Genomic DNA, 19,567 nt, shown 5'->3' with positions numbered 1-19,567 from the left:
CCAGGTCTTTCTGATTCTGTGCTCTTTCCACTATGTCACAAAGTAAAGTTCTTTCCTCTACATTCTTTAAAAAAAAAATGTTTTTGGATATTAGGGTAATACAAATACAGTTCTAGAAACTTTGGAAAATATAAAGAAATATAAAAGTGTAATGAAAATAAAAATCAGTCATGGTCTGGCCACCTAGAAACAACTTATTTTAAAATTTTGGTGTTTTTCTTCTCAGTCTTTTTCGATGCATATAATGGTAATGAAAGTAAACATTTGTTAAACACTAGCTTTTTTCCAGACATTGTTCTTAGCTCCTGTCTGTGTCATTTATTTTATTCTCACAACAAATCAAGAAGGTGGACACTGTTTTTATCCTAATTTTACTGGTAAAGACACTCAATAAGCACAGAGATGTTTAGTAACTTATATAGGTAACAGGTGATTTGAAACCCAGGCAGGTTGGCTTGCGAGCAGGGTTTCTCAGTCTCAGCACTATTGGCCTCTTGGGTCAGATAATTCTCTGCTGGGGGGTCGGGGGAAGGCTGTCCTCTTCATTGTGGAATGTTTAGCAGCATCCCTGGCCTCTACCTACCAGACGTCAACGCTTTCCTCCCCGAGTTGTGACAACCAAGAATGTCTCCTGATATTGCCAAATGTCCCCTGGGAGGCAAAATGACCTCTGAACCACTAATCTAAGAACCCGTGCTGTCAACCATGCATTATGGTTGAGATAACGTAGCCTCTTCACATTTTAAATGTGTTCAGAGTTATTTTCTTCTACATCTAAAGAAGGGAATATACACCTTTGAATTTGGAGGCAGGCTATGAAGACTCCCTGGGATGTCAGTGGCTTTAAAGAGCATAGGTAGGAAATTAATTATTTCCAGGTAAATGCTAGACTTTTGTAACAGGTTTGTCATGTCCCACCGTTGCCCAGTGTGGAGAATAGCCATGTTTCTCTCTCTTATTACCTTTTCCCTGGTTCTATGTGTCAGGCACCCTTAGCCTTCAAGAATTCAGATTTCAGGTGTACACTTATGGTATAGCAGGGCAGTGCTTATCAACCAAAGTGTCAGAATATGTCCCAAACAAAAAATGTCTGTTGCAAATAATTTCTAGCTAATAAAATACCAAAGTTTGCCGGTGATTCATTTTTTAAAAAACTAATTAGAATAAATGTAAGGATATCTACATAATTATTTTCTTTTCAACATGACTTCTTAGGTTGAAGATTGTAGGCTGAGCTCCCGGTGTTGCACGTAATTCTGGTTGTGTCCGTAGGAGTGTATCACATGTATGGACACATTTGTCACATCTGCCTCTGAAGAAGAGGTTGAAAATTGCTGGTGTTGGTGATTTTGGTCAATCATTGCTGATATGCAGAGAGGATTAAAATAAGCACTGAGAAGTGATAGCAGTAGCATTTTAACTTACAAAATGTCTAAAAATATATGCCACTAAAAAATATATTAACCATGTGAAACATATGCAAATACATGTTCAGCCATATTTTCAGTCACATCTGACCACATATATAGTTGCATAATTTGTCCATGAAAAATACATGTTACTGCAAATTCAAATCTAACTTCTGCTCCATGAACTTGAAGGTTGCTTTCTTGGAAAGCCCTGATTGAAGACAGTGGTGCAGATCAAAATTTCCCCAGAGTGTTGATGTGAACTTGATGTGAGACAGAATGTAAATGCTTTTGAAAAACGGAAGTTCTTAGTAACTCCCTGTTCGGTGCTTACGCTCGGTTCTTAACGAATCCTTCACCTTCTTTTCAAATAGCTATAAATCATATCTACTGTACAGCTCTTTGCTTTGAGTGTAATGAGTCTGGTCTTTGCCTCCCCCACCCCTTTCCTGTTTCAGTCGTACAACTAAAGATGTTGATACTGAAATCAGACATTGGACATAAAACTGAACATTTCCCTCCCAAACTTGGACTCAATGAGCACACGGCAACTCTTCAAAAAATGTTTGTTGTAATAAATTAAATTGAATTTGGCGAGCTGCAAATTCTGGGGCCAAATTGTTTTCTTCAAAATTTGAAAGATCCCTTACTAGGAGGAGAGGTGTGGAAAGTTGGTCGAGGACAGTCAGGGGTTCTAGCAAGTGTTTCTCCCTGCTGAGAAGTTTGGTGTTACATGGGATGGGAAGCAAACACAGGTGGCAGGTCTTCTTAGACCAGACCACTTCTTGCAAGGAATCTTCAGTAAGAGATTATTGGCACATCCAGGATAATTAGTGAGGAGGGCTTGGCTGGTACAATGCATCTCTCCTTTGGAGACCCAGGACTACCAATCTTGGACAGCAGAGGCTCAAGAACTGGGCCCCAGCAGCCCTAAACAGCTTCCGTGTCCTCCCATCACAATGCACTTTCAGGATGCACTCTCCGCCAGGTGAAAGTGGTGGATTAAAAGTTAAATGAAAGTGTGTTGCTCGTCACAATGTCTACCTATCAGTTGTAGTTCATAGAGCAAAAATGACCCTAGAAATCATCTAGACCAACTCATTCATGTTGTAGACATGGAAATAGAGATTCAGGGAGATTAATTTACTTAAGGTCCTTACACTGATGTAAAAATAAGACCTGGGCCTCTTGACTTGCTGTTCAGTGCTTATAATCAGAATTACAACTTAGGTTTCTTAGTCTCCAGTCTAGCATTTAAGGTGAAGTAAGCTTTTGGGGGTTTCTAATATTCTAGATGATGGTGGGGTAGTGGAAAATGATAGAATGGCTGGTATGAGTTTCAGTTTTCACACTCAGTTATATAACAGATGCTACATTGAATTAGTTTCTATTGCTGCTGTCACAAATTAACACAAACTTAGTGGCTTACAATAACGGCCATTTATTACATCACAGTTCTGCAGGTCAGGAGTCTGCGTGGGCTTGGCCAGTTTCTCTGCTTAGAGTCTCACAAGGCTTCAAGGTGTTGGCAGGACCATACTCCTTTTTAGAGGCTCCAGGGACGATTCCCCTTCCAAGCTCATTTCGGTGGTTGGCAGAATCCAGTGCCTCGTGCTTTAGGACCAAGGTCACGTTTCTTTGATGGCTCTCAGTTGTGGGCCACCGGTAACTCCCAGAGGCCTCTCCCTGGTTCTTGCATGTGGGCCCCGGCATCTCAGAGCCAGAACACCACGTTGATTCCTTCTCACGCTTGGAATCTCTCTCTGGCTTCTGCCGCATCTCTCTGCTACTAGCCGAGAAAGTTCTCTCTTTGTAAGGGCTCATTAGTTTGGGTCCCCCTGGATAATCCAGGATCATCTTCCCATTTTAAGTTTCGTAACCTTAATTGTATATGCCGAGTCCCTTTTACTATGTAATGTAACATATTCACAGGTTCCAGGATTGGGGCATGGGCATCTTTGGGGGGCCATTCTGCCTACTTCACACATTATTTCCTTTAAATAATAGCAAGGCTCCATCCTACCAGGATAATGGGAAAGTCGGTGACAGACACTCCTGGGATTGTCTTCCTCTTTCTAGGCCCTGGGGCTCTTACACACAGCACAATGTGTAGGGCGGTCCCTCTAGGCTTGGATCTCCTCTGATTGTAGCAGAGATGTGATTATGGCCTGAGCTGGTGTGTGTCCTTGAAGGCTGATGGACCTGCTGCTTCGGGACACCTCCACCCCCGCCCTGCAGCAGTGGCCTCTTCTCCAGCTGGGGAGCTCTATTCCTTGGACACGCCTCCAGCACCACCGGTCCCTTACCTGGAGCACAGCGTGAAAGTGAGGCAAGGGTCCCAGGCCTACCTTTTCTTTTTAACTGCTTTATTTACATACCATTAAATTCACTCACTTTAAGGGTACAAGTCAGTGACTTTTGTTCTATTTACAGAGTTGTACAACCATCACATAATCCAATTTCAGAACATTTTCATCATCCTCAAAAGCTCCCTTGTGCTTGTCCAGGACTCCCCTTTGCAGGGCTCCAGGGGGGCACAGCCACAGTCCTGGCTCAGAGGTCCTTGTTTCTCCCTCCTCCCCTCTGCAGAAATCCCCCCAGAGAACTCAGCTTCCAGAAGACAAGAGCCAAGGAAACAGGTTTGTCTCAGGCCCGGTGAGACAACTCACCCCTAAGACAAGGCAGTACTTTGGGCCTGGGTTCATCCTCCGAAGGGGACAGGAAAACAGTCCTAGCAAGGAGCACAGCGCACGCACATCAGTATCTCAACAGCATATCCTGTCTCTGTACTGGGCGGTGGAGTCTCCCAACTGCAGTTATCGGTGGGCAGCCGCTGACCCCATGCAGCAGTGACCTGCAGGGGAGTGAGCCAGACCTCCTCTCCTCCCCCCTTTCTTCCTCTCTCAGCAGAAAGAAGGTGTTCTTTGCCCACAGCTGAAATGACCTGATGGGCACATAGTGCGCAGTGGGGAGGGAGAATAGGGGAGCCAATCTGTGGCACAAGAGTGAAAGGAATTTCCCAGAGGCACTTTGTCCCTCCAGGCCCCACCTCGCTTTCTCTCTTCCCTACCCCCATGTGATAGGTTCTTTTCACTGCAAAGAATTCTGAGCCAACTTAAGAACAACAGCCTATCACAAGAGCAGTCCTAAGGCCAGGCCTCAAGGAGCCTGAAACATTGTTCAGGATCTGGAAGGAGGCTGGGGATCCGGGGCAGCGTGGTGACCAGATTTCCTTGTCCTGCCGTCTGTCTGCAGCAGGAGTCCTGGCGAGTCTACCGTAGGTGACCCTGTTCTCTGTCCCTGCTTCTCCTGCCTCCATGGCTTCCAGAACCTCCCAGCCCAAGAGAGGGGCCTCCTGCCAAGCTCTCTTATAACACCTCTTTTGTAGAACTTATTACAACTTACTGTCTTTATTTGTGCTTATTTCTTACTCTTCTCTCCACTCCTCCACAACTAATTAGACTGTGACCTTCATAAGGGTAGGGACAGTTTTGTTTGCCATTGTATATCCAGTTCTTAGCACAGTACGTTCTGGCACGTAGTATGGTCTTAAAATATGTTTATGGAATGATGAATGAATTAATAAAAATGGGCAAAGAATCTGAAGAGACGTTTCTCCAAACTTATATATTCAGGGGCTAACTGGGTAGCTCTGCTTGGATATCTAATAGGAATTTAACTCAGCCAAAATAGAATTGTTGATTTCCAGCTCCCCAGACTTTTTCTTGCCCCATCTCAGTCCCTCAAACCTAGGAGTCATCCCCATCCCCTAACATCAGCAAATCTTGGTGGCTCTGTCGTCTCCTAAATATTTTCAATATCTATCTACTTTTTTTCCACCTACACTGCTACTGCTCTGGTCCGAGCCACCATCATCATGTACCTAGGTTACTGTAAGAGCCTCTTAGCTGGTCTCCCTTCTTCTACTCTCCGCCACCTACACAGCAACTAAAGTTGTATTTTTAAAGCACAAATCAGGTCATGCTCATATCCCTCTGTTGCTTAAAACCTGCAATGGATTTCACTGCAATAAGACTAACGCCGGTGCCCTGCAGTGCCGTATGTGATCTGACCCCTGCCTACATTTCTGATTATCTCATTTTCTTCCACATTCATATGCTCCAGCCACGTAACAAGCTCGTTTCTGCCCCAGGACCTTTGCACTCATTGTTCCTTCTGCCTAGAATGCTATTCTAATTTCCACATGGCTGGCTTCCTGTCATTGGGGTTTCAGCTCTAGTATCACTTCTTCAGAGAATCCTTCTCTGGTGACTGTATCTGAAATAAGACCCTGTATCTGTCAGGATGCATTTAGAGGCAAATAACTGAAAACTCAAAAAGGGCTTAAGCCATAAAGGAACCTACTACTTATTTAACAAGTAGTCTGGAGGCAGGTGTCCTAGCAGTACCACAGTGTCAGGGCACTGGATGATATCTTTGTGAGTCTTAGGACCTCCCTTGACCTCATAACATACCACCCAGTGCCCTGACATCATCACGTGACAGTTTTCAAAGGCAGGAGGTGAGGGGCAGCCAGGTCCATAAGAGAGAACACTCCCCATACGCACTTTTCCTTTTATTAAGAAAGATTTTCCCAAGAGCCTTCCAGCACCCTGCCAGGAGACCTTCTCTTGTCTCAGTAGCCAGAAGCAGGTGATGTTGATGTGACCACCCCTAGCTGCAAGGAATGGTGGGAAGTGATTATCTTTCCTTTTCAGCCTCTGGAGAGAGGAAGGCAAGGAAGGAGTTGGGAATGGCCATTGGGTAACCAACCAACCATCTGCCCTCCATTTCCCATCCATTTTGGTTCCCCATTCTGCTTTATTTTTCTCCATAGCACTAACCATTTCTTTATTAATTGTGTAATTTTTCTTATTTAGCTGTGTAATATTGTTTCTCCCACTAGAGGAAAGCTCCATAAAAGCAGAGACCTTGTCTGTCTAGTTAACTTCTGTATCTCCAACATTTAGCACAATCCTGGCTCATACTAAGTGATAAAAATTTGGATATTTTGTGTGATTGAGGACTACTTTGCATATACCATCATAACAAATTAGTCATTTCTTACAGTGAGGTTTCTTGGTGTTTCTTTTTCTTTTTCTTTCCCATTTTATCTGACCACCGACTTTGTGAGAACAGTAGGGAGGGAAGTTCTGTGTTATTAAACCATTCCACACAGAACCCTACTAAGTGGCAGTTAGGGTGGGAAATACTGGATAGTGTCCTTTATACATTCCCCCAAAGAGGAGCCAGTATGACCTAACATTTTCTCCTGCAACTTGGTTTGCAGAGAATTTGGGGAGGATTGCAGCTCGTGGTCAACATAAACCTCCACATGGAGTGAAGCTCGGGCTCCTTTCTGAGATCATACATCTCAGAGATAGACGGGGTCTCAGAGGTCACTGCTCTACTGATAATATGTAAAAAAATTTACTCTTTAAGTAGTGGTTACATTTTAAATGGAACTTTGGTGCTCACTTCGGCAGCATATATACTAAAATGGGACTTTGACTTTAAAAGAATGATGCTCTGATGGTGATAGAAGCCTTCCTGGTTTCAGGAAATCACGCCAAGGATGCTGACTTTGTTTATTTCTAATATTTTAGAATTCATGTAAAGAACAAAGAAAGGTAAAGGTGATAGAAGAGGAATAGTTCCTTAAATCTAGATATCTAGAATTTCTCACCGAGAAATGTCATTATGGGTTATTTTGTGATGTTAGAAGAGGCTGTTCTGAAAATCCTTCTCTGTTCAAAAAATCATGTTCTCCTTGAAAGCATAACCAATATTCAAACAAAAAGAAAACGTGCCAAGTCTGATCTCAGGAAACTGCTTGATCCCAGTTGGGAAACAGATTGAAAGGCATAGACCTGGAAATATTACGGAGGAATATTTATATATCTTATATAACAGGAGGAAAGGGAAAAGGGCATTAGGGAAAATTCCAGGCTTATGAGTCGTGATGCTAGTGGTCTCAGATGGTGGAGAAGAAACTTGGTTTTCACTGAAAGTATGAGGTTGTTTTGCAATTATTCAAAATTATCTAAAGGAAATAATTTAAGCAGGATAGACTCTATATGCTTTTGAGAAACACATAGTCAATCCAGTTATATTACATCTTTTGGTTTAGGGTATAGAAAAAGGTTTTATCTGGCTAACATGTCACTAAAAAATCATCCCCAACTTGGAGAAAGGTTATGTTTATTTATTTGGACCCCAATGACTCTCCCCTTAAAAACAATGTTGTGAATGATGATTAGGTACCCAGGCCCCTTCACAAAAGCCATTCATCCTTAACAATGCTAAATTATGTGACTAATGTTAGTACTATCACTATAGTATGTGATGTGGTTACTAAACTTTGCTTGTCATATGGCTTAGAAGACTTTTATGGGCTGACAGTAGTAAGAGTGCTAATTTTTTCAGCACTCGCTATGTGCCAGACACCAAGCTAGGTGTGTTTTAGAACTACAGTAGGATAACACTTATTGAGTGTTTTTCTCATACCAGACAGATTGACTTGTAATAACTCATTTAACTCCTGTGCATCTGTTATCTCATTTAATCCTCATAATAATCAAATGAGATAGGGACTAATTGTCCCCATTTTACAGATGAGAACACTGGAATCAAGCGGGTTAGATAACTTGTTTTGGGTCACACAACTAGTTAGTGAGTGACAGAGGAAGGACGCATACTTCAGCTGTCTGCTTCAAAGCCTGCACACATAACCACTTTGCAATATTCCTGTATTGTGAGATGAAAAATAAATGTTTTTCAGGAGAAGATTATGTTCTGGGTGTGTAGGTTTGTCAGATTTAGCTAATAAAAATACAGGACACCAGTTAAATACTGTAGGGGATATTACATGGGACATACTTATGCTAAAAAATTATGTGTTATTTATCTGAAATTCACATTTAACTGGGCATCCTGTGTTTTATATGGCAGCCCTATCCGGGTGGCACATTATGAGAACGTGTCTCTGTCTCTCTGGTTTTCCTGTTCCCCACCACAGTCATGCTGGTGGCTACCTGGGCCTTAACGTAGTTCTGTAAAGCACATAGCTCAGTGTCCACACCAGAGCCATAGCTCAGAGCCGGAAAGCAAGATAGGAACTCAGCAAGCTTCTGAAGAGCCTATGGGACCTCCTTAGCCATTTGTAAATTCAGGGATGTGTGTAAGTTCAGGACTTAGGGATAGGTTGCCCTGTAAACTCTGCCCTACTGGAAGCGGTGGGCTGGTCAACGTTTAACAACTGGCTCTTCAGGGAAAAAACCTGTTTGTGATGTTTGTCCGTTTCATGGTGTGAATATTCCTACCATGGCTGATTCATGATACCAACATGATGTCACTGAACTTGGAGTTGGGAAGGAATGTGCACAGCTGGCTCTGAGGAGCCCCATGCAAGCCAGTCCCAGTCTACCTCTGTTCCATTCTTATTTCATATATAGGTAAATCAAGCCTACATAACAGTGAAAGATTTAAGGAAAATATCTACCACCATTATATTTCCTAAATTACAACAATTAAAATTTAAAAGAGAATTTCCTACTCAGGGAAATACTATTGATCACACTTTTTCTGCCCTTTAATCAAACTGAAGTCTAGAGTTCTGCTTACATTCCACATTTAATTAATTAATTTATTTTTGGCTGGGTTGGGTCTTCGTTTTTGTGCGAGGGCTTTCTCTCTAGTTGTGGCAAGCGGGGGCCACTCTTCATCGCAGTGCGCGGGCCTCTCACTATTGCGGCCTCTCTTGTTGCGGAGCACAGGCTCCAGACGCGCAGGCTCAGTAGTTGTGGCTCACGGACTTAGTTGCTCCGTGGCATGTGGGATCTTCCCAGACCAGGGCTCGAACCCGTGTCCCCTGCACTGGCAGGCAGATTCTCAACCACTGCGCCACCAGGGAAGCCCCTTATTCCGCATTTAAAAGGCAACAAGTTAATCATCTGTGATAATGAATTTCCAATATTCTCACATTCTTTATTCTGAAGAAAGGCTGTATTTCTAGACCAACATTTCTACTGCACTTTTGATGCTAAGCCTCTGTGCAGTATATAGTGGGAGTGATTTTTTTCCCCCAAATGTTCACTGTGTCACATATTTCTCAGCTAGCATATTGAACAGATGTATCTGTGGGTAGCAAGAGGCTGTGGGGGAATAACTTTATATTCCTATGTTTGATTGAGAAGTCCATGTACAGCCAGTTTGACTGTCTGAATTCACATCCAGCCCACTGTGGCTTTCCAACAGTATGACCTTGGGGAAGAACTTCAGTTTTTCTCAATTGTAAAACAGGGCTAATCATGTTACCTACCTCGAAGGGCTACGCATATGAAGTACCAGACACATAGTAAGCACAAAATAAATACTAACTCTTGGTAGTAGTAATGTTGTAAATACTGTCATCATTGTAATTAATCTCACTGCTCATTAGTCAACAGCCAATGTATCTGCTTAGGTGCAGCAGATACTTTCCATTCTACAGAAAATGTTTCCGTTCATTTTTATTTTCCAACCAAATCATATAAATATTCAACATTATAAAATTCTAATTTGCCATTAAATTTTTAAACAAATGTCAGAAAAAAATGGTCTTCCTATATTATGAGAACATCTGTGGATCTTTATAATTTCAGGAGGGAAAAAGAAATCCGTTGTTAGGGTTTTTTGAGTCTAGAAGAAACCTAACCAGCAAGGATATGCTTATCCAGGAATAGCCGCTGGCAAACTGTGAAGTAAACACAGTTTCTCATCTGTGCCCCTCTATTCCTCTTTGTGGTCCTCTCATTAGTTTCTAATCATTCATACATTCAGCCATCCATCAAAATACGATTTTCAAAAAGTTAAAATCATGACTGTCATTCATCATGACTCTCATTCAAATATAGAATGAACACCATGTCAAAGATTTATTAACTTATTACTGAAGGAACTGATGAGATAATAAGGTTGCTTCCAAGAGCATTTGAATAAATGGATATTTATAGGGTTTTTTGTCGTTGCTGTTGTTTGTTTCCTTAAATAATGTGAGCATAAGATTGCTAGGCGGCACAGAGCTGGTTACTGCCCTACAGGGCGAAAAGTCTATAACCTTTGGGGTTATTTTTTTCTACTAGACAGAAATTTGCATGTTAGCATGTAATGTCTGGGCGCTAGTCATATAGTAATAGCAAAATCAAGCACAGATACATTCTTCCAGAGAATTAAATGATCCTTGGGGAAGCCCATTTAACAGTGTTGTAGCATGACATTAAAATGTTATGCTATGGGGACCTCCCTGGCGGTCCAGTGGTTAAGACTCCACGCTTCCAATGCAGGGGCTTGGGTTCGATCCCTGGACAGGGTGCAGCCAAAAAAAAAAAAACTTATGCTATGCTCTCTGTGCCTTATTTTCAAGTATTGGATGATTTTTCTTAACACCTCTATCCCTTTATGTATTCAGTAAACCTTTATTAATATCTGTATGCCCCAGGGATATAAGGACACAGTCACTGTCTTTAAGGAACTCATAATGCAGCAGGGGAGACAACGTTCAAAATAAAAATTACAGTATAAAATGATAGACATATCATCTTATATATAGACCCAGACCTCTGTAATGATGGGACTCTCCAGGGTCCCATTATTTCAGAGGTCCCCCAGTCCGTAGCTCTACACCATGTCAGCCCATCCACCATTTTCCCCACCTATATATTAAAACCCATCTCTTAGAGCCCAATAGATGAATAATTCCTCTCTTAGATAATATATAGATAGAGATATATTTTAAAATAGCGGCCCTCAATATCAACCCAATGGAGTGTGTCATGTGGCAGTCTCCGAGTTGGTTGGGAACAGACAGGTTGAGCAGGAAAGAGGTGAAGACATCTTTCTTGTTGCTGCTATAATTACTGAGTATGGATGACCCAGACATAATTATGAATTCCGCAGCCCTTGCATTTCAGAAACACCCCCTTGAAGATGTATTTATTTCCAAATTAATGGAGCAGGCGAGACCTTTCTGAACTTTTACTTTGGGACCCTAGAATTTAGTTATAATATGGCAGACCATGTTTTCTGGGAGGGGGTGCAGGAGGCTGTCTGAGGTCACCTAAACTACCTTGACTGTCCCTTAAATGAGAGTTGACCTGGGTGACTTCAGTTTCACCTGCCCTGCTCTGCTCTGGAGCCATGTTTTCCCCTGTCTCCATGGTCACCAGCGTATCGGCTCTCTGAGAACACACGGTGATTTTCTGTCTCTGCATTTAATTCTCCTAGCAGAGCCACCTAGAGTAGGAGGCCTGTATTTCAGTTCTCTGTACTTATGGAGTCAACTCAGTAAATAGCTAACAAGCGATTATTAATGTAAAGAACTTCAGTGGAAGCTGTAGAGCACGGACAAAGAATAATGCCCTTTTCCCAGGACCCCATAGTTAATGAGAGAAGACAGAAACATGGAAGCCATTCTAAAGCAGTGATTGTTAGTCTGGGCTGCACATTGGGATCACCTGGGGAACTCTGAAACATCCCGATGCCCAGGCTGCACTCCAGAGCAATTAAATCAGAATCCCTGAGGGTAGGACCCAGGCATCAGTATTTTTTTTTTAAAGCTCCCTGGGAGAGTTCAGTGTGTTGCTAAGCTAGAGAACCATGGCTCTAAAGCAAAACAAACTGGGAAAAGGAGTAACAACATGCTCTATGAACAAGGAATCCACAGCCATTCTGTATATTCTTATCCACTGTGTGACCACATTTCAGCCCATGAATGTGGAAAATGTAACCTCTCATTATAACCATGGGGAAAATGTAGGTCAGTTTGCTTGTAGGGCGTTTAGAGACTGTATAGTCTGGGAGGTATGGTCTGCAGAAGACTATACCTCTAAGGGGAAAAAGGCCCAAAAAAGATCAGCCCTAGAAGGATGACCCCCAAATCATTCCACATGCTTTCTCCCTCCCTTGGAATGTTTGGAGCTTTTTAAAAAACCCCCTGTGTTCCTGAAGAAGGGACCTTCATCCTCCAGGTCCCTGGCTTACACCTCACCTCCTTTGTGAAGCCTTTCCTTTCCTTCCCCCTATCCCAAGAAAAATCGGGTCCCTATTTTTCTCTGTCACTTAGCTCCTTATCTACTAATTATAATTATTATAGAATTTAGTTATACTATGGCAGACAGCTCATTTATACATTTACCCTTTTATGAGCCTTACTTTTCGTTGTTCTCCTAGTACCTAGCATAGTTTCTTGGTGTATTGAATGAGTAAACAGAGCCGCAGCGCTTTTAGGTCCGGTCAGAGAAGTCATGCCATCGGTCAGGGGAGACCTAGACTCGAAAACTCCTCAGGCTCCCTCGTCCCATTTCTGAGCAGCGGGGTCCTGCGCTTCCAGGCGGGAATGTGTGGGGCGGGGGCGGGGCATCAGGGAAATTGGTGGACACACTAGTTGATGTAAAGCAGCTGGAGGAGAGGATGGGCGAAGGCCTCGCAGCGCTTTGGTGGTAGTGGTGATCTTGAGTTTCATCTGCAGAGTTTTGCTGTGAGAGGAAGAAGGAAACAGAAGGAAGTTCACAGGTTTCAAAGTGCGTGTGGAGCTATGGGAAAGTGCCTGTGCTACCAGCTCCTGTTGTATTTAGGCCACAGGCATCCCCCAAGAGTTTAGAACAGCTCTTTCTGTCTGGGAAAATAGCTCATCTGTTTTATTTTTAAACTTTAAATCTTTTAAAAAAATTGTAGGGTTTTTTTTTTTTTGGTTTTGGGGTGTTTTTATTTTTTGGAATTTTGTAGGTTTTACACAAATAAAGGTGAAAAGATTATTTCAATTTTGTAAGGATAACAGTCATGCATTCCAGATTTTCTAGGACAGTGCTAATTTTAGATCTTACGTCCTGTCTTCAGACCATGTATCCTAATTTTTTATATGGAAAATATGGTAGCTAGTCTTACAGTTTACTATCAACCAGTCAGCCATGCTTAAAGGTCTTTTAGTTATTAAAATGGCTAATTACCTTACATTTCTCTTTGAGAAATTAAGTAGGGCTGTTTCATGGACAAAAAAAAAAAAAAAACCTTGAAGGGAACCTGGACCTGGCCTTTATTAGTGCATTGCCCTGAGCCCCAGACTTTTGTTGAATGTGGTTTCTTGGTGAGGACAGTATCTATTAACACCCTCTCCCTACCACAAGTCATTGGGAAAACACTTCAAGGAAAAATGGGTCATTAAGAACTGTTCTTTCATATAGAACTGTTCTTTCATCTCACCTCTAAACCCCAGAAACGTTCCTCTGTGAGGTGTAGTGACAGGACCCCCGGAGAGGGACGGAAGCCCTGCTGAGCCTTTGCTGGTGTGCCCTCCCCTGCGCCACCGGCCAGGTGGAATCGCTGTGGTTATTATGGATTCAGCCGCTGTGCTTTCTCTTTCTGCTTAATAGATGCAGACCAAATTAAACCCTAATGATCGGACTGCAAGCAGTCACCTCAATTTTAATTGAATGGCCCACAATGATACAGGCTTTTTCCCTATTAAAAAGTATACCTTTTTTTTTTCCCCTCACTGAATAGTAGGGAAAAAAAAGTTAAAATAAAGGCTGGGTGAAGTTAGAGTTGGTTGCTTATAATCATCTGAATGCCATAAGGTTTCTAGTAACCTGGTTACACATTCATTAGGGGACATCTTGTATATTCCTCAGTCAGGGTCGTTTTGTGAAACACTAACAACAGAATAGCATCAAAATATGTCACTGATAGGTGGCCTATCATCTTTCGGAAAAAAAAACAGGCTATGTTTATGTGTCATTAAATGAGCTACTTCTGGCTCATGTGAAAGTGTTATGTTTGCTCCATGTGCTGCCATAATGCTTTTGTAATGGAAATTCTACAATAAGTAAGGACAAGGTCATTCCCAGTAGCCAGTCAGTCTGTATTCACAGATTTCTGTTCGCTTTTTCCATAGCTGACGCCTGTGTGTTTCCATCTGCCCGTTTTCCTCCCTTGCAGCCTCGTTACTTTAGTGTTACGACATTCAGGAACTTCTCACGTACCTCCCAGGATTCCAGCAGCACTTCAGTTGGGGGTAACGCCCTAACCATGAGCCAGATTTGAGCTCTCTAACCCTCCGTGATCCCCAGCGTATGAAGGGAACAAGGTTCAGCGTAGGAGTGGGGCTTGCTGTGAGTTCCACCACATTTGACTAAGGGTCAGGAGAGGGGGAGGCCAGGGAAAGCCTGAGCTGGGATCAGCTGAAACCGTCCTAAAATGAAAGAGAAATGGGGCCAGAGCTTTTTCTGGGTAGTAGTCGTGTTTTCCTGCCAACACACAAGTCCTACTCATTGACAGATGACAACCGATCTAAGCGTCAAATAAGATTGTTAGTCTTAGGAATCAATCCGTGTAACGCCGTTTTAACAGGAGGCCTCATTCTTCTTTTCTTATCCAGAACTAAGAGGGAAAAAATGAATATGGTTTTTGCTCACAGAATGGATAACAGCAAGCCGCCTTTGGTTGTTCCTACACTTCTGGTGCCCCTCCAAAACCACAGCTGCACGGAAACGGCCTCCCCTCTGCTGAGCCGAGACCTGACGGAGCTCTACGAGGAGCACGGCTGGAGGAGCAACGGAACAGACCTGCGCGACAGACCGAACCCCGGGGAAGTGGCCACAGCCAGCATTTTCTTTGGGGCCCTGTGGTTGTTTTCTATCTTTGGCAATTCCCTGGTGTGTCTGGTCATCCACCGGAGCAGGAGGACTCAGTCCACCACCAACTACTTCGTGGTGTCCCTGGCGTGTGCCGACCTGCTCATCAGCGTGGCCGGCATGCCTTTCGTCCTGCTGCAGTTCACCACCGGCCGGTGGGCCCTGGGCAGCGCCACGTGCAAGGCCGTGCGCTACTTTCAGTATCTCACCCCGGGCGTCCAGGTCTACGTTCTCCTCTCCATCTGCATAGACCGGTTCTACACCATCGTCTACCCTCTGAGCTTCAAGGTGTCCAGAGAAAAAGCCAAGAAGATGATTGCAGCGTCCTGGATCTTTGAGGCGGCCTTTGTGACCCCCGTGTTCTTTTTCTATGGCTCCAACTGGGACAGTCATTGTAACTATTTCCTCCCCTCCTCTTGGGAAGGAACTGCCTATACCGTCATCCATTTCTTGGTGAGCTTTGTGATTCCATCCGTCCTCATAATCTTATTTTACCAGAAGGTCATAAAATACATTTGGAGAATCGGCACCGATGGTCGAACAGTGAGGCGGACGATGAACATCGTCCCGAGGACAAAAGTGAAAACTATCAAGATGTTCCTCATTTTAAATCTTCTGTTTTTGCTCTCCTGGCTGCCCTTTCATGTTGCTCAGCTGTGGCACCCCCATGAACGAGACTATAAGAAAAGTTCCCTTGTTTTTACAGCTATCACATGGATATCCTTTAGTTCCTCAGCCTCTAAACCTACTCTGTATTCCATTTATAATGCCAATTTTAGGAGAGGAATGAAAGAGACTTTCTGCATGTCCTCGATGAAGTGTTACCGAAGCAATGCCTACACTATCACAACCAGTTCAAGGATGGCCAAAAAAAACTATGTCGGCGTCTCAGAAATCCTCCCCACGGCCAAAGCTGTAGCCAAAGACTCAAGCTATGGTTCATTTGACAGGGAAGCCAAGGAAAAAAAGCTTGCTTGGCCCATTAATTCAAATCCGCCCAATACTTTTGTCTGATTTCTCAGAATTCTTTCAATTACTGTTATGTACCAGAGATTAAAAAGTTTAACTGTAAAAACAGAAGCTATTTATATATTTTTTTCGATCAACTTTCTGAGGGAAATGTTTGATTTTGTAAAATGCACTCACTATTGATTTTAGTTTTCGTGTTTTTTATTTTAGTTGCTTTTTGTTTTCGAGGAAGCTTTCACCTTGAGCTTATGGTCAACAGTCCCTTTACTATATTAGTTACATGCATTAAAAAAAAGAATGCTTTCCTACTTTTTATTTACCATTAGGTCCAAAAAGCATAAGCCATATACACAGTCTTTGATTAATGATTCAACCTGGTTTTATTGTTTCCTTTTTCTCCTCCCTACTGAAATTTTGTTAACTATGGGCTTCTGTTCCAAATGAAATCTCCTGTGTGACACATTTCAGAGACTTGAATTTCTCTACTAAGCAACATTTAGAAAGTGTTAATATTGTATATGTTTTTACATTACCTTCTGTCCGGATCTGTTCTGGAGAGCACTCCATATATTGGAATATACTGGAACTTGCTGGGTAGGCTTCTGTGATCGAATTATAATCAGGATTCTTAGGGAAAGAAAGCTTATAGAGTTGCCTAATTTTGGTCTCTGTCTCTTTTTCTCTCTCTCTTTCATTCTCCCTTAACCTAACCAGCTGATGATGCCTTGAAACATTTGAAGCGGCCGTGCTGTTTTCCTCACATCTGTGTCCCATCTAGGCTGTGTCCAGGATGTTTACGTCTCTTCTGAGTTAAACTCAAGAAAATGAGCCAGGGACCCTGGCTGGGCAAGCCCAGAAAATGCCAAAGGGAGAAGTGCAGATGGGATCTCCCTGCGCTCTGCAGTTCAGGCAGACACCTTTGGCTGCCCGGCACTGCCCGTATACCCTAGGACAGCAAGGGCAAGGAGCACTTTCTTCTTTCTCCTGGACACTCAGACATGAGGCCGTTTCTCCAGCCAGCACTTCCTACCCCTCCTCTCTCTCCAGGATGTATCATTGTACCCTCACCAAGCTCCGACTCTTCTTTGGCTGTGGTAACTCGAGATTTTCTTCTCTGGTTGCCAGGTCTCCATTATTTCAAATCTAGGACTAGCACATTTTAAAGATGTACTTATTCAAACAATAACGGGTTTACAGACAAGACTGGTGTGCATTTTCACACCCTAGTTAACAAGAATTGCAAATAATAATATCAGTCGTTCAGTGATTTTACCTGTATTATCTCACTTTATCCTCTCAAGTATTCTGTGATGTTCATATTATCATCTCTACGTGACTTGCCCAAGTCGGAGTGTGACCGAGCTGTTTTTCACCTTCAGGTCCCCTAACTGCAAGTCTGTTGCTCTTTCCTTGACATGACAGATTTCTCTCTAGGGAATGCATGAGTAGCCAAACCCATCCAGACCTCTGTGGGCCTAATGGCTGCTGCCTGCGTGGAAATCTTGAGGTCTGGGAGAACGTGGCATTCTTAACAGGAGAGTATAGAAATTTAGCGAGCTGGCCCTCACCTTTTCCTTGGCTGTGGCTAGGTTCCTGGGCTGGTGGTGCTAAACGTCTGAAATGGGAAAGAAGCTGTACATCCCACCTCGCAGACACAGGGAAACAAGACAAGATGAGGCTTGGTATTTGGGGCGAAGAATGAGAACAATAAAGTATTCCATCCACAAAACATCTACAGAGCTGATGCATTTAAGTGGAGGTGATTTCTTTAATCAAAGTCAAAAGATAAAAACAGTGTCTTTTATTTTCTTCCTTTTCTTTCTCCTCCACATATTCTTCCTTATCCTATCAGCCAATGGCTGACCAGACAAAATGAGCCAGATGTTTATGTCACATGGCCCTTGTATTTTGTGGTTCAGAGTTGTTAAAAAACAGAAGAGACCCTGCAGTACTTATTTTTTTTTAATTTATTTTTTAAGGTTAGATTGTAACAAGTAAAATTTAATTTACTTTAATTTTATTTATATATGTATTTTAGGTCTCAGTTTAAACCAAAAAAGACTAGATGATTACAAAGCTCCATTCTGTCTTTAATGTTCTGTGAGTTTACCCCAGTGGGTGGAAATTCAGTGAGACAACCTCTTACAAACTCTTGTTATCGAGATTAGTTTTTTTTAAAAATCCCCCCAAATAATGACAAATTAAGAGTGTTAATCAAATCACAATGGAGAGAGCTCTAAAGTCTCATGACCTATGATAATTCAGCTACATTTTCTCAGCATGTGGATAATTCATTGTATTTTTTTTTTTTTAGTTTAGTTTAATATTTAGGATTCCTGTTGCCTCACTTGATCCTGAATTTGGAAGAAACTGGATGTAACGCACAGATTGATGAAGATTTGCATAAGTCCCAGCAGTACAGGAACAACATTCACCATACCTCACGTTTACCTGCCAAGCACAGGGAGGCAGGCTGTTGAGGGGAATAAGAAAACGACTCCAGTCTCCTTACCAGGCACATGACGAGGGGCATCACAAATGTGGATTCATGTAGCCTCCAAACGGGAGTTCAGGAAAGCTAACGGGGAGCAGGGTTCTGAGGAGAGCAGCTCCCCTACCTGGCTCCAGGTGCCCACAGACCATCAGAGGAAGGGGCAGGGTCCCTTCCTTTGAGGTGGAATTCGAATTTCTCCTTTTCTTCTCATCTTCAGTGAAATCATTAGTCCCACCAGCCTGCTGGTCAAAGGCCATCAGCACATCCTGCTCAGATACACTTCCCTGTGGACCCGTCACAGGTTTCCCCAGGATGCCTGGAACCAATGAATGCCCTGGGCCAGAGTTCTCAGCAAGGGCAATTTTATCCAGGGGGACCTCCACCCAGCATGTGGGGAGCAGAGTCATGTGCCAGATAAGGTTGGCACTCTTGCCTCTCCTGGTGGGTGCAGTGCTTCCCTTCACCCTCCAGCCTTGCTGCCACCTGCCAAACCCGCTTTGAAGCAACAGAAGCAAGATCTGTTGGAGCTGCTGGACCAGGATCAGCTTCAAGGTTATGCTCCTTATAGAAACCACACGTAACAGAAGCAAAGAATTAGACTTTTAGAGTAGAAGGAATGGGACGTTGGGAGACCTAACCCAAGCCCCTCACTGTTTAGAAGAGCAAATTATGTCCAAGAGAGGTCAAAGTAGGGGTACACAAAAATGCCTTCTGCCAACCAGTCCAACATTCTTTAAATTTGCCGTGCTGCTGGCATGATGCATTCACTGGAGTGAAAAAATCCTCACTGTGTTGGGAAGAATATGAAAAGAATAAACAATTCCCCATTGCTTAGTGAACCTGCTAATTCCTCTGGAGCAGAGACGACCTTAGGGGGCCGTGATTAGACAGCCATGGAAACGAACCAGCTTGGTGCCACTGTTTTGCAGAACGACCGCTTGGTGGCACTGTGGCCAGTAGGCAGACCCCACTAGCTCTTCACAGGGCCTGGCACACTGGCGATTTGGGGGAAAGTCCTTGTTGCATAG

General features: G+C 43.1%; 1 protein-coding gene across 4 annotated transcripts in view; it reads left to right on the top strand.

Annotated features, from left to right (window-relative positions):
- Window positions 1-16,122, top strand: part of GPR19 (G protein-coupled receptor 19) — a 33,112-nt gene extending 16,990 nt beyond the window's left edge. For 3 of the 4 annotated variants that reach the window (XM_068560027.1, XM_068560028.1, XM_068560030.1), the window contains one exon: window positions 14,821-16,122. In XM_068560027.1, the coding sequence (XP_068416128.1) occupies window positions 14,821-16,090 (1,270 nt within the window). In that variant the 3' untranslated portion in view covers window positions 16,091-16,122. The remainder of the gene's footprint in view (window positions 1-14,820) is intronic. The other variant, XM_068560031.1, reaches the window with a different exon arrangement.
- The last annotated feature ends 3,445 nt before the right edge of the window (window positions 16,123-19,567 follow it).

This window comes from Eschrichtius robustus, chromosome 13 (assembly GCF_028021215.1).
Source record: "Eschrichtius robustus isolate mEscRob2 chromosome 13, mEscRob2.pri, whole genome shotgun sequence".
NCBI classification, from domain to species: Eukaryota; Metazoa; Chordata; class Mammalia; order Artiodactyla; family Eschrichtiidae; genus Eschrichtius; species Eschrichtius robustus.
This window is presented reverse-complemented; position numbering and strand designations above follow the sequence as displayed.